This window comes from Ostrea edulis, chromosome 3, assembly GCF_947568905.1.
Source record: "Ostrea edulis chromosome 3, xbOstEdul1.1, whole genome shotgun sequence".
Lineage (NCBI taxonomy): Eukaryota > Metazoa > Mollusca > Bivalvia > Ostreida > Ostreidae > Ostrea > Ostrea edulis.
Window position 1 is genome coordinate 66,583,174 of NC_079166.1, and position 12,669 is coordinate 66,595,842.

Sequence of the window (12,669 nt, forward strand, 5' to 3'; positions counted from 1 at the left end):
GAATTATGTATAGAAATCCAAGTCAGAAAAGTATCGTTTTCACAAAGAGCTGCTCGATAATGATGGTTTTAGGTATGAAATTCTAGTAAGACAGCAATATTTTCTTACAAATTTTTCATAGGATGTAAAATCAGTATGTTTACAAACTTTAACTTTTGATTTAAAATCCTTGGTAACTTTTCTAGATGAGATAACCTCAGTTTCATAATGTAAGACAGTGTGGATTGGTTAACATTTAAGAATGTTACGGAAAAAATATGTCCATCTCTTATTTACTAAAATTCTCAATTGCATAAAATTACCGTGACCTTCAGGTTAAGACCTTGACAGACGTCAGACACTTTACCCACTATAACCAAATATTCACAACCAAGTTTTATGAAAAAGTAATGCATGTGTAGTATTTTCAAGTTTTGGCTATTTAATGAAATGTACGTAGTGAAACATGGTCAGAGAATTGACAGAGGAATTTCGGACAATGATGACTATTTCGGATTATCGTAAATACCATTTTCGATGCTAATATGTTTGATTTCTTTCGATAACTGGGATATTTTCACGAATCATACAGGTTGAAAATGTTTTAAAATAAATATTTCTTAATTATTCGCCTCACATTGTTAACTTCCGGTTTTCAGTCTGAAACTTAAGATACATTATATTTTAAACTAAGAAAGGCATTGATCACATCCAAGTAGATTAAGCCTACAAAACTGTAATTGCATCTAATCGGAGTAGGTTGGCAATGCTGGTGAGAATACATTTATCTGATTTTGAATTGTACGTGTGTTTGATTATCATTAACACCATCTATATGATTCGACATCGACAACATTGTACGAACTACATTACTTCGCGTAATCATTCAGGCGTGAAATGCACTTTAAATTTTTTATGTAAAAATGCATGCAATATTCGCCGATTTTAATCAATAGAGTTAATAGGGAGAACAGAACACACAGCTTAAACTCAATAAACTAGAGTGGAACATTATGGAAGCTGTTTTGATTATAAAAATAAAAGACACGAATCGATACCCGCATACAAGGATACCCAGTGCAGTGGCTTTGGAGCATAAATGTCACATACTAGCAAGTCTCCTTCTCACATGATTTATATATCCCTCTCTCCAACAGCTTTTGAATGAAATGAGTTACATTAGTTCTTGACTCTATATAAGGGTAACGCTTCACGTGACGTATAATGCAAATTTTATCAGACATTACGTAAAACTTTTTAAATATATACATGCACTGTATATTATATTTGTTTGTCCAAAATCACTGCTCATGTGAATCAACATTATATTAATTGAGAATCTGCCAAAAGTTACAGCACTAAATAATGAGCGGTAGATGTTCATGCACATCTAGTTACATTTCCAATGCTTATGCCTTTGCTATTTCTACAAATTGTAATAGATGCGCTTATGAATACAGATAAATATAATACTTCTATTTCAACGGCTGGAAATTTCGACAGAAATGAAATTAAAATGTAATCATAAGAAATAAACTTCATTTTTGAAAATACATGAAGCATTATAGTTCATAATCTCATACATTTTCGAACATGAAATTTCTGAAGCATATTATACCTTTGCCAGCTGATTAAATGGCACATAATGTAACAGTAAAAATCACAAATCATCCAATTTCCTAGTGGTCAAAAGGCTAAGCTTTTATTTATCGGAGTATTTCTTAAGTATGGAAGTTCACATCGTTCTGTTTAACAATGTCAACATTCACCATGAACTGACAACTGAGAGATTTTAAATCGACGCTAGAGAGAAACGTCCCCGAATTGGATTATTTACTAGACATAATTCTAAGCCCTATCAAAAATCATCTCGGATACCTCTGTCTTAAATGTCTGAAACAATAAGTTCTAACAAAACCATATACATGTATGGGTTCCTAGAATAACTGTGCTATAAGTAAATGCAATATCTGATAAAGGTCTATTTGTTTCCAAAACCGGAGAATATCAATGGCTAATTAATCAATGGCTAATTACAGATACTATGCAAACGCCTTACAAATGAAGAGGTCATGATCTCTTCATCAAATAAATGAAAGGAATAATTTTTTTTTAAAAATCAAGAGCATTTAATTGATAGGATGCATCTTAATCATGCTTTAAAAATTGATTTTCAGTTGAAAGCAATGGAAATGAAATATTGTTAGACTGAGAATTATATAATAATATTGTTGAACTAACAATAATGATAAATCAATATGTTGCATGTTTATGATCAGTGAAAGTGAAATATTGTTGAAGTAATGATAGCTATAAATCAACATGTTGCTGGTTCATGATGATCTATGGAAATCAAATATTGTTGAATAATAATAAATCAATATCTTACAGGTTCATATTATGATTAGTGGACATGAAATAGCGTTTGTTGAACTGATGATAATAAACCAGAATGTTGCAGGTTCATATGATAATTAGCAGAAATGAAATATTATTGAACTAATAATGATACTGATAAGTCAATATATTGCAGGTTCATGATGGTGTTGATTTGCCTTATATTCAGTGTCTTATCTACTATAGAGGACTACGATGATTTTGCAATGGAAACACTTTTCTGGATGGTATGTTACTTATTTTCTTTCTCTCTTTCATTCTCTTCCTTCTTTCTCTCTTCATTCTCTCTCTATCTCCACATAGCCACTAATATTTTAAAGAAAGTGAAACATCCTAATGATAATACCTTAGAACATAAATATGAACATACGTGTTCAAATCATGTGACCAGACAGGGGTCACCGGTGTATGTTGAGTATTGTGAGGATGGAAATGAAGTCACGTGTACAACTCTATGCCGTCATGATCTATAGGGACCTCTTGTTAATGGTGTTTAACATGTATAGAAAACTTTAGTGTAACACGTTTGAATTGACAACGTTTGGTGTATAACATTATTATAATTCATACCATTATATGATTTATATTTAAGAAATTTTCCTTATTGAAAATACATGAGGGTATGAACTGCACCGCTTCACCCCGGCATACTTCGCGCTTCATGACAAGTATGCCGACAGGAAGCGTTGCAGTTCATATCCTCATGTATTTTAAAAAATGTAATTCATCTTATATATCTATATAGATAAATAAATAAATAATTCCCGGCTTGCTTGTGGATTGATATTTTAGAATTCTTTTTTTGTAGGAGATTGTTTTGGTAGCTTTCTTTGGACTGGAGTACGCTATACGGCTTTGGTCCTCTGGCTGTAGAAGTAAATACATGGGGATAAGAGGGCGAATCCGGTTTGCGAAAAAACCCATCTCTATCATAGGTATATTGCTCTTAGTTTACGTTTTGCAAATTTATCCCCACAGACAAATTATTCAATAAGACCAATGTCTGAGCTCAAAAGGGGAGGGGTGAACAACAAACAGTACGACCTTGGAGCTACGTCACCCCTCAGTAGCATTTTTCGGGTTTCTGTTATATGGAATTTTTTTTTACAAAAACACTTCTGGCTGAATTTTATTTTTCACTTTCTTGGCAGGAACGTCAATGACTAAGATTTGCCTAACAGAATGTGGATGAGTTCGGTTGATTGTATCTACACTTTATTCTGAAAAATTAAATAGCTTGATGAAATACTTCACCGACAAATGACCCTCTTCACTCTCTATCTTAATTTTTCGGGGGGGGGGGGGTATGGAATTTTTGGTACAATACTGGAGCTAGGTCTCCTCCAGGGCTGTAACATTTCTCGCTTATTCTCCCAACAAATAAGGTATTGTGAAGTTTTTGTTTCTTATTTCACGAAAGTGCGCAAGTCTTGAGTAAGAGTCTTAGGGAGGGTTTGCATATTAATCAATCATCTACGTGTGAGAGGATGATTAACCCCATTCATAGAGTACGGAACCTTCAGATAGTACCCCATTCATAGAGTACTGAAACTTCAGATATTAACCCCATTCATAGAGTACGGAACCTTCAGATATTAACCCCATTCATAGAGTACTGAAACTTCAGATATTAACCCCATTCATAGAGTACGGAAATCTCGGATATTTCGAGTACAAGAAAAACACCCTCTTTGCAAAATATCAAAGAGATGTGAAGAATTTATTGAAAGTTGCTCATGTTACTGTTTTTATTAAAGTTATTATCTATATAAAAGGTAGAATTTTATCAAAATCATGGCCCCTTGGGTAGGTAGGAGCAACAATAGGGAATCAAAGCGAATATATAGGGACAATCTACGAAAATCGTCTCAAGAACCACCGGTCCAGACAAATTCAAATTTACATGGCAGCTTTCTGACATAGTGCAGATTCAAATTTGTAAAAAATAAAAATAAAATAAATATGCCACCGGGGGTAGGTTGGGGCCACAATAAGGATCAAAGTTTTACATGCGAATATATCGGAAAAATCTATAAATATGGGCCAAGGTGACTGAGGTGAGCGATGTGGCCCATGGATCGCTTGTTTATTTGTTTAAAAACCAGAAAGTATAGTACAAATGACCAACACAACAATGTACTAAAGACTCTTTCTTTAGTAATTTTAGTTGTAAGTGATTCTGAGATTCTGAAATCTATCTATTTTTTTATTTGTCCGTATATTAATGTTATTGATAAACTACTAAGCCTTTATCCCCTTATAATATTTATATAATATATATTAATCCCTGTTACCATAACAAAATATATTTCATTTGTAGATTTATTTGTTGTAATGGCTTCCATGGTCGTTTTTACAATTGGCTCAGAGGGGCAGATTTTCGCCGCATCAGCAATAAGGTATACAATCACGAAAAATGTTAGAATAGTTACCATGGAAACCATTTTCTTTTTACAGATCTAATAGTTGTCGTGGCTTCTATTTGCGTTTTCACTGTTGGGTCAGAAGGTCAAGTATTTGCTACTTCTGCGATAAGGTAAAACTGAATGTGTGATAACGTTATTCTTTTGTTCTCTACTTCCGCTTCCTGTCTGTTGTTGTCGGGGTCTACAAAATGGCTGTTCTGTCTGAACTGTTCTTCTGCCTGTTGTCTCTCGTTCATTTATTGCGAATTTTAGTATCACTTCGGAAACTTATTTGGTAAAAGATTTTTCTTCCAAAACTATTCACACACGTTTGAAAATTTCATTGTGATGTTTCCGAATTGATAAGGTATATATACTGCCAAACTTACTAACCGTAGAGAAAAGGTTAAAGACCGTGTGTATTTGTGTTTGGTAGCGTGTTAGAGAATGATGAATATTAAAAGAGTAGATTGATGGACATTTGTTGATAATAACACCGTTGCATCTTGCGTAGATCTGCATTTTACCGCGAAAATATGTTACTAATCGGTCAAGAAACTGCATCTACTCTTTGACCGGATCTGACGGAGTTAATAAAGTCAGGGTTGTGTCGAATTGAGAAATTGCATCTGTCTCCTTGGAAAGTTTGCATCTAGCTAGATATACGTATCTCAAGAAAGGTGCACGATATAGATTTGTTTATTTCTTTTATTGCTGAGCGCGTTTTCTCTTTAGACATACGTTATCGTCTGTTTGTTGTATGATGTTCTTTGATTGTGATTTCTTTGTCAAAATTCCATTTTGTGGTTAACATATGGCTCTGGTGAATATGCATTACGTTTACATAGAAACGAAACAAGTTTTCCATATATAAATGATGCATGTAGGTTTGTATTTCATGAAATTGAATGAAATACGACTACATGTATATAGACACTTTAGATAACCCACGTACAAAATGTGTGTTTAATGGTGAAAAATGCATACTATGTTTTGCTGTAGATATTATTAACCAACGAAGTGGATTTCACATATTGATCTGCAGTAGCTTATCTTTCTACGTCAGTCACCGCGCCACATGTGGTGATCATGACTTGTAATTCAATTTGAAAATGATAAAACAATATTTACATCTTAATTTCTTCAAAAATATACAATTATGAAATGTGTGTAAATGTGTATTTTACAGTTAGTTGTTTTGCTGTTAATATTGAATGAAATATCGTGAGCCTGTTTTGTTTCACCACACTGAAACATACAGGGATATTTTCAAGACAAACACATGTTGCACAACTTCCTCGATCTTTTCGATATACTTTAGCATTGTCAGTGGGAAAAATAACATGCATTTTGTCTGGGAATCCTTTATTGAAACACCCACTCAGCAAAATCATTCATCAGACACTCAGATAACACCAGGATAGACTATGTTTATTATTGAAAAATCTAAACGGTTTTTTGTTGTTTAAATTTTGACAAACACACGCATCCACTGCATTTTTAATCATTTGCTTAAGAAATAAATTTCATTTCATTTTGAAAGTACATGATGATATGAACTGCAGCGCTTCACACAGGCATACTTTAACAGTTTGAGAAGTGCGTTAGCGCGTCACTAAAAGTACAACGTGTGCATCGTGAAACAGTGCACTTCATACCCTCATTTATTTTTGAAAGTGAAATTAATTTTTTCTATTTACATTTCACTTTCATTTTTTTTTAATTTTGAATTCCCAGCCGTTAAAACTGACGAACTATGTTTATCTAGATTCATACGCGCATTGTTCACAAATGCAACACCTTCACGAGGAAATGGCTCTCATTAAAACTTGCATAGATAGCAAAAGTAACAAACCAATGGGAATGTAAATATATATTGACAATGTGCACTAAGACGTCGAATGATATTGTTAGGATCATTCTCTCGTAAGCAAAATATTGACAATTTGCAAAGCAGGATATTGTTTTACTATGATCTCTGCACAGAGCATTCAAATAATATTGTTTGTGTATGTTTGCCTGTCCTTGTGATTCATGCTTTTGTTTATACATGTATATATGTGCATATACATTTTTAAGTGACTACAAATATTGAGGCACGGATCCAGGTACAATATACATGTGTTTCCATTGAATATTTTCATCTGTCTTATACTAGTTATTTTTAAATTCCAAAAACTAAATATCATGCCTAGTCTAGGAATTTGAGGCACACACCCAAGTGCCTTGTACACACATCCGTGAGTGTTAGAGGCACACACCCACGTGACGTGTACGCAGATCCGTCAGTGTCAGAGGCACACACCCACGTGACGTGTACACAGATCTGTCAGTGTTAGAGGCACACACTCATGTGACGTATACACAGATCCGTCAGTGTTAGAGGCACACACCCACGTGACGTGTACACAGATCCGTCAGTGTCAGAGGCACACACCCACGTGACGTGTACACAGATCCGTCAGTATCAGAGACACACACCCACGTGACGTGTACACAGATCCGTCAGTGATATATATACGTTGTTATTTGTAGCTCGGATAAATCTATAGTTTAAGATCTTGTTGTCACCATGGAGACAGATTAGCAGCAGATTGAAGATGCTACTGTAATTCAATTGTCACCTGATTGTCTTCCACTTGATATCTTTTTGACTTTTGGCAATCCTGCATACTTATCCAAAAAAAAAGTACTGACAATCGCAATCAAACTATTGAAGCTCAGACCTAGGCTGCTTAGCATGCGACCTATGTTTTAAACACATCGTGCAAATATTTTTTTTAGAAGTGATTACGTTTTTTATTTAACTTGACACAACTCATATCATTGCCGTGGTGAGAAGTGTCCTGTTGTGTATAGATTCTTGCGTTCAACTTTACACCACTGACGTATGACATCTCAGTACTTGATAAATAGGTCTTATGCTGTGATTGATGTTATTGTAGATAAGAGTATTCTTGTTAAGTACACGAAAGTCACAATACACAGAGGAAATACATGTTTACATGTAGTATTTTTTTTTATATATATATCTCATTAAGAATATTTGTGATAGGTTGTCCTTATGTTTGTCTTTAAGACGTAATTTGGTGTGAACATGTCAATATTGCATTAAACATTGCAAATAAAAAACAACGATATCTTCTTAATTCAAACTGGCTTGATTAGAACGCTCTGGAACACGTCAGGATATGTTATGTATGAAAATATTTGTCCTCATTTCACAAACAGAAAAACATCCGCCAATGCGCTCGACGCAACATAATGAATGAAAATATTATAAAAATACAAAAAACACGAACACTGTTTCTAGACGTTTTAAATCACAAATGATTCGTAAAATCTTTTCGTTGAAATCAAAGAAAGACATGCTAATCTTGATTTTAAAATCTATACTTATCTACAGGAACATCTATGTCAATTGCACTGACCGAAAATGAGAGATAAGAAATAGATTATATCAAATTACATTTGAAGCGACAAGAGTCACGCGTGTGAACTATTGCTATCCATGCCCGTCCGTCCACCACTTCTGACGAGGAACTGCTTGACCAGTGGTCATTAAAATTGGTGTACAATATCTGTAGGAATACGGAAATAAAAGACGAAAATTTCATTGTCACTGTCTCTTTAGGGCTCTAGGGATGACGTCAAAACTTACCAAAATTGACGCAATCTGTAAGGCCCTCCTTACGTCTGAACAAGTAACAGAATCATGTGTATAGTGGTAAGAAGCATGGAAGCCTCTACTTCAGTCGTGAGGTTTATTGTCCCTGGGGTAGAGGTTCAGGCCCGAGGGTGAGATAAATACGTGATATAGAAGAAATGTATTTAATGTATTTATTTTACTCCTGAACATGAAGCAGATAAACTGAGCGCATTTTGCCAAAATTGTGAAATCCTTGACCTCTCTGACAGTGCTTTAGGCCCTTGGTGGGGCTACGTAGCTCATATAGAATGTAGGAATCAATTCTTTTTCTTCTTGAAAATCTTCTTTATTTCTGACCATACAATAAACAAACGGAGAGTAATATATGTATTTGGTTATACTGAGTAGAAGTCTCTACCAAAATTATGAATCTTGTGATCCCTGAGTCAGCGATTTATGTTCCAGGGTAGGACTAAATATGTCGAGATATTACAATGAAAAACAATGCTTACTCCAGTACATGTGAAAGACAATCTTACAGCATAGATACAATGGACGCATAAATTTCTACACTCATTGTTAATTTCATGGTTCTGTGGTCTCTGGTAAACTTAATTATTGTATCAAGAAGAGCTGGCGGACAAATGTGCTATGTTCGTCAAAAAGTTTAATATTTGCATGCTACAGAGGATTGGAAACTGGGCTAGAAAATATAAATGATATCAAGACAGTTTGATTTCGGACCAAGTTCAATTCAAGTTCAAGTCATTATATGCACAAAAATACGAATACCGGTACATCATATGATACACACGATAACGTAACTCAATCATAAATCCACAATGTATATCATATTCCGTTAAATTTATAGGGAGGTGTTACTGAGTTTCAAATTTATCATGCTATTGCCTTGAATTTCGATATTCATAGGACAATCCCTGCGTCAGAATACAACAATGGTGATGGGTTCAAATGGGAAAAGTTCACGTCAAATATGCGGTTTACATGTACCAATCGCGGTACCACATGTCCTATAATTTTAATATTTCACAGACTGTAACATATTTCTGAACACCCATTGTCCTTCATTAAGGTGCAATACCTTTGTTGTCAAGGGGGATAACTTTCATATCAGTAGATTTACATTTAAATAAACTTCCATAGTATTTTTGTTACATGGTACTAGTATCTGCCAATCGAAATTTACCAAAGCACCTTATTAGGGAGTCTGAAAAGCGTTTTACTTCTATAAACTAGAAAAATTCATGATCGACTAGAAGAGGAAAACGTTATTTACTAATGCTATATTGCATTAAAAGAAACCATTAAAACTACAAATAAAATAGAAATACATGTAATAAAAACAGACTATAGAGTTATATCCAAGGCCAAATCAATGAAAGCATAAAACGAACATTGGACATATTTATCTATATTATCTTTCTGTTATAAGATATTTTTTTCCTTATCATGTTAACTGTATTTTTAGATATGCTATGAATAAGCTCCTCGCTTTTTTAATCTACGCTGATAGTAGATATTTCACTGCAGCATATATCTCTCTTACATTATTTAATTTGCATGTTGTTTGGAGAAAAATAAACTTATCGAGGCTCTTCCATGTGGTATAGGTAAACGTTTCTGGAGAACGATTCCTTTAAACTTCAACTGTCTGGTTTTTAATTCTAAGAAAAAAGTCTTTCTTAAACTGAAGTTTAGTTCTGATTTAATATGCAGACAATTGAGGCACGCCTTCTTTGTCACACCCCTTATCAAGCCAAGACCCAGATACATGTACCAGACCGGGTCTCGCATATGTTTTACTTTGTTTATATGTATATAGATATACTTACGGCAAACACAAAACGGCATGAAACAGCAGTGAGCAATTACCATTCAGCGAAATCCATCACGTGCTGCCTTACAGTTTTGCATATGTATCATTGATTAAACTTGAAATTGGCATGAATATTGTATACGATTTGAACAAATTAAGTTCTTTGATAATTTAAATTCTCTGTTGAAGTCTAGCATATATATGAATTCTATGCAGATAGCTAGACTAAGAAACACTAGAAGAAAGGGGGGTTGACGGAAGACATGTATGAGTATGAATAAATCAATGTAGGATATATGCAGTTAATCGTTTTTTTTATGCTCACAGTGATGTCAAATGTTTAGTTGACAGCTTCGAGCAACAAAGACAAGAGAGAGAGAGAGAGAGAGAGAGAGATTTAGAGAGATTTTGATTGGCGCAAAACTTTGAATCAACCAATGAAAAAGTGGGTTATGTTCTAAGCAAGTTAGATCATTTCAAGTAAAATGAGGGACTCTATCACTTTGCTCACTCTATCCCTTCTTAATCGCTTAAGTTTTACTTATTGATATAATAAATCATTTATGATATCACAGACCAAAGTGTTGTCTGTCTCGGGGAAGACCTTGGTAGTCTCTGCAGGCCAATCACACAAGGTCAAACTAACAAACAGATTATGCACAAAGCGAAAACCAAAGGAAAAAATCACGATTAACATACATGTAACGTTCGTCTGTAGGTACTCCCATCAAAATGTTGAAAGAACTCATTTTCAGAAGAAGAAAATATTTTACTTGGAAAGAATTTGGCATCCATTTATGTATTGTAAAGCTCATCAAGGCTCTAAGTCATGATTGCGGGTAAGTACGTGATCATTGTCTACACTGTTAATTCTAGTCTACACTACAACCTCAGTGACTTACTACATGTTCATGTAGCTCATCAAGGCTCTAAGTCATGATTGCGGGTAAGTACGTGATCATTGTCTACACTGTTAATTCTAGTCTACACTACAACCTCAGTGACTTACTACATGTTCATGTAGCTCATCAAGGCTCTAAGTCATGATTGCGGGTAAGTACGTGATCATTGTCTACACTGTTAATTCTAGTCTACACTACAACCTCAGTGACTTACTACATGTTCATGTAATACTTAACCTATGCAAAAGTACTCTTACAAAATACCGCATAAAACTAGGTTTATTTAAATGTTCTACCTAATCTCCAAGCTATGGATTTTGTGGTCAACCATTGAACTCCCACGAAAAACAAAACAGCAGATCCATTAGCACAATGGCAGGGCATTTTATGCAGATTAAAAATAAATGACAGAGATAATACTGAGTTGGAATCCATGTCGTATGTATCGTCCCCTTGAGAATTTCTAAGATTGCATGAAAAGAGTAAGCAGAAGGTCACGTTCGTTTATCACAGTACAGCGAGTTGACAGGTTTGACAGTAGTCACCATGGACAAATATTTCTCGGTTAACTCATAATACGGCTAAAGTTAATTGGAAAAAGCAATCGTTTTTCCGGATACTCGAGAGATATCCATTATTGGTTACAAAATTAAAAAAAAAAGTTCTCAGATTGAGCAGTCCCTGTCGAATAGACGCTTGAATTTTGCATGCAGGTGTTCCAAATTTAGTCTCTACATCAAATACATTAATATGGTTAATGTATAGACATTTAGGCACGATTAGCTTCTAATAACGTAGAAACGAAAAAAAAAGTTTTAAAATGATAAAGATGTATGAAATATTGATACTTAGATTAGTTGATGAAAATCAATGATTGAATAATGATGTGTTCTCAAAACATTTCAAAGATGAATATTACAAAAAAGATGACTTATGTTCAGTTATCTTTTTATGTCACGATTATTGAGATGATTTTCTGTTTTCAGAGGAGTTAGATTTCTGCAGATTTTACGCATGCTACATGTAGACAGACAAGGGGGAACATGGCGCCTTCTAGGATCTGTTATTTATCTACACAGACAGGTAATTAAACTGGATTAGATTGACACCTGTCATTTATCATTTTTTTTTAAAAAGTGCATAAATATTACATATATCTGATGTGTACCTTTTTATAGTTTGAAAGAAAAACGCAATCTCCGAATAAGACATTTGAAACTGCATTTCACATAGTAATACGCAATTAAACAAGCATTCTGCAAGTATTGCATAGCAATAGATATTCCCTAAGGGCCACAAGTCAAGTCGTGTGCGTAGTATTTTGCGAGAATAATCTTGCATATATATGACAGCAGCTGATGCATAATGAAATAAACTTAAATAACTTATTGGAAAATGGAATCTAATAAGTCTATACATATTGCTGGGACCTTATCCGATCTCGAAATTTCAAAAGTATCACTTTTGGCATTTTCTTTAATCAGCTCTGCGATATTTTTA

General features: G+C 34.2%; 1 protein-coding gene across 6 annotated transcripts in view; it reads left to right on the top strand.

Moving 5' to 3' along the window:
- LOC125676088 (potassium voltage-gated channel subfamily KQT member 1-like) overlaps window positions 1–12,669 on the top strand; it is a 53,860-nt gene that overhangs the window by 26,867 nt on the left and 14,324 nt on the right. For 3 of the 6 annotated variants that reach the window (XM_048913985.2, XM_048913986.2, XM_048913987.2), the window contains exons 3-6: window positions 2,513–2,603; window positions 3,185–3,311; window positions 4,697–4,775; window positions 12,156–12,252. In XM_048913985.2, the coding sequence (XP_048769942.1) occupies window positions 2,513–2,603; window positions 3,185–3,311; window positions 4,697–4,775; window positions 12,156–12,252 (394 nt within the window). Of the gene's footprint in view, window positions 1–2,512; window positions 2,604–3,184; window positions 3,312–4,696; window positions 4,776–4,833; window positions 4,913–12,155; window positions 12,253–12,669 lie in introns of all 6 variants that reach the window. The other 3 variants (XM_056158617.1, XM_056158619.1, XM_056158618.1) reach the window with 1 other exon arrangement.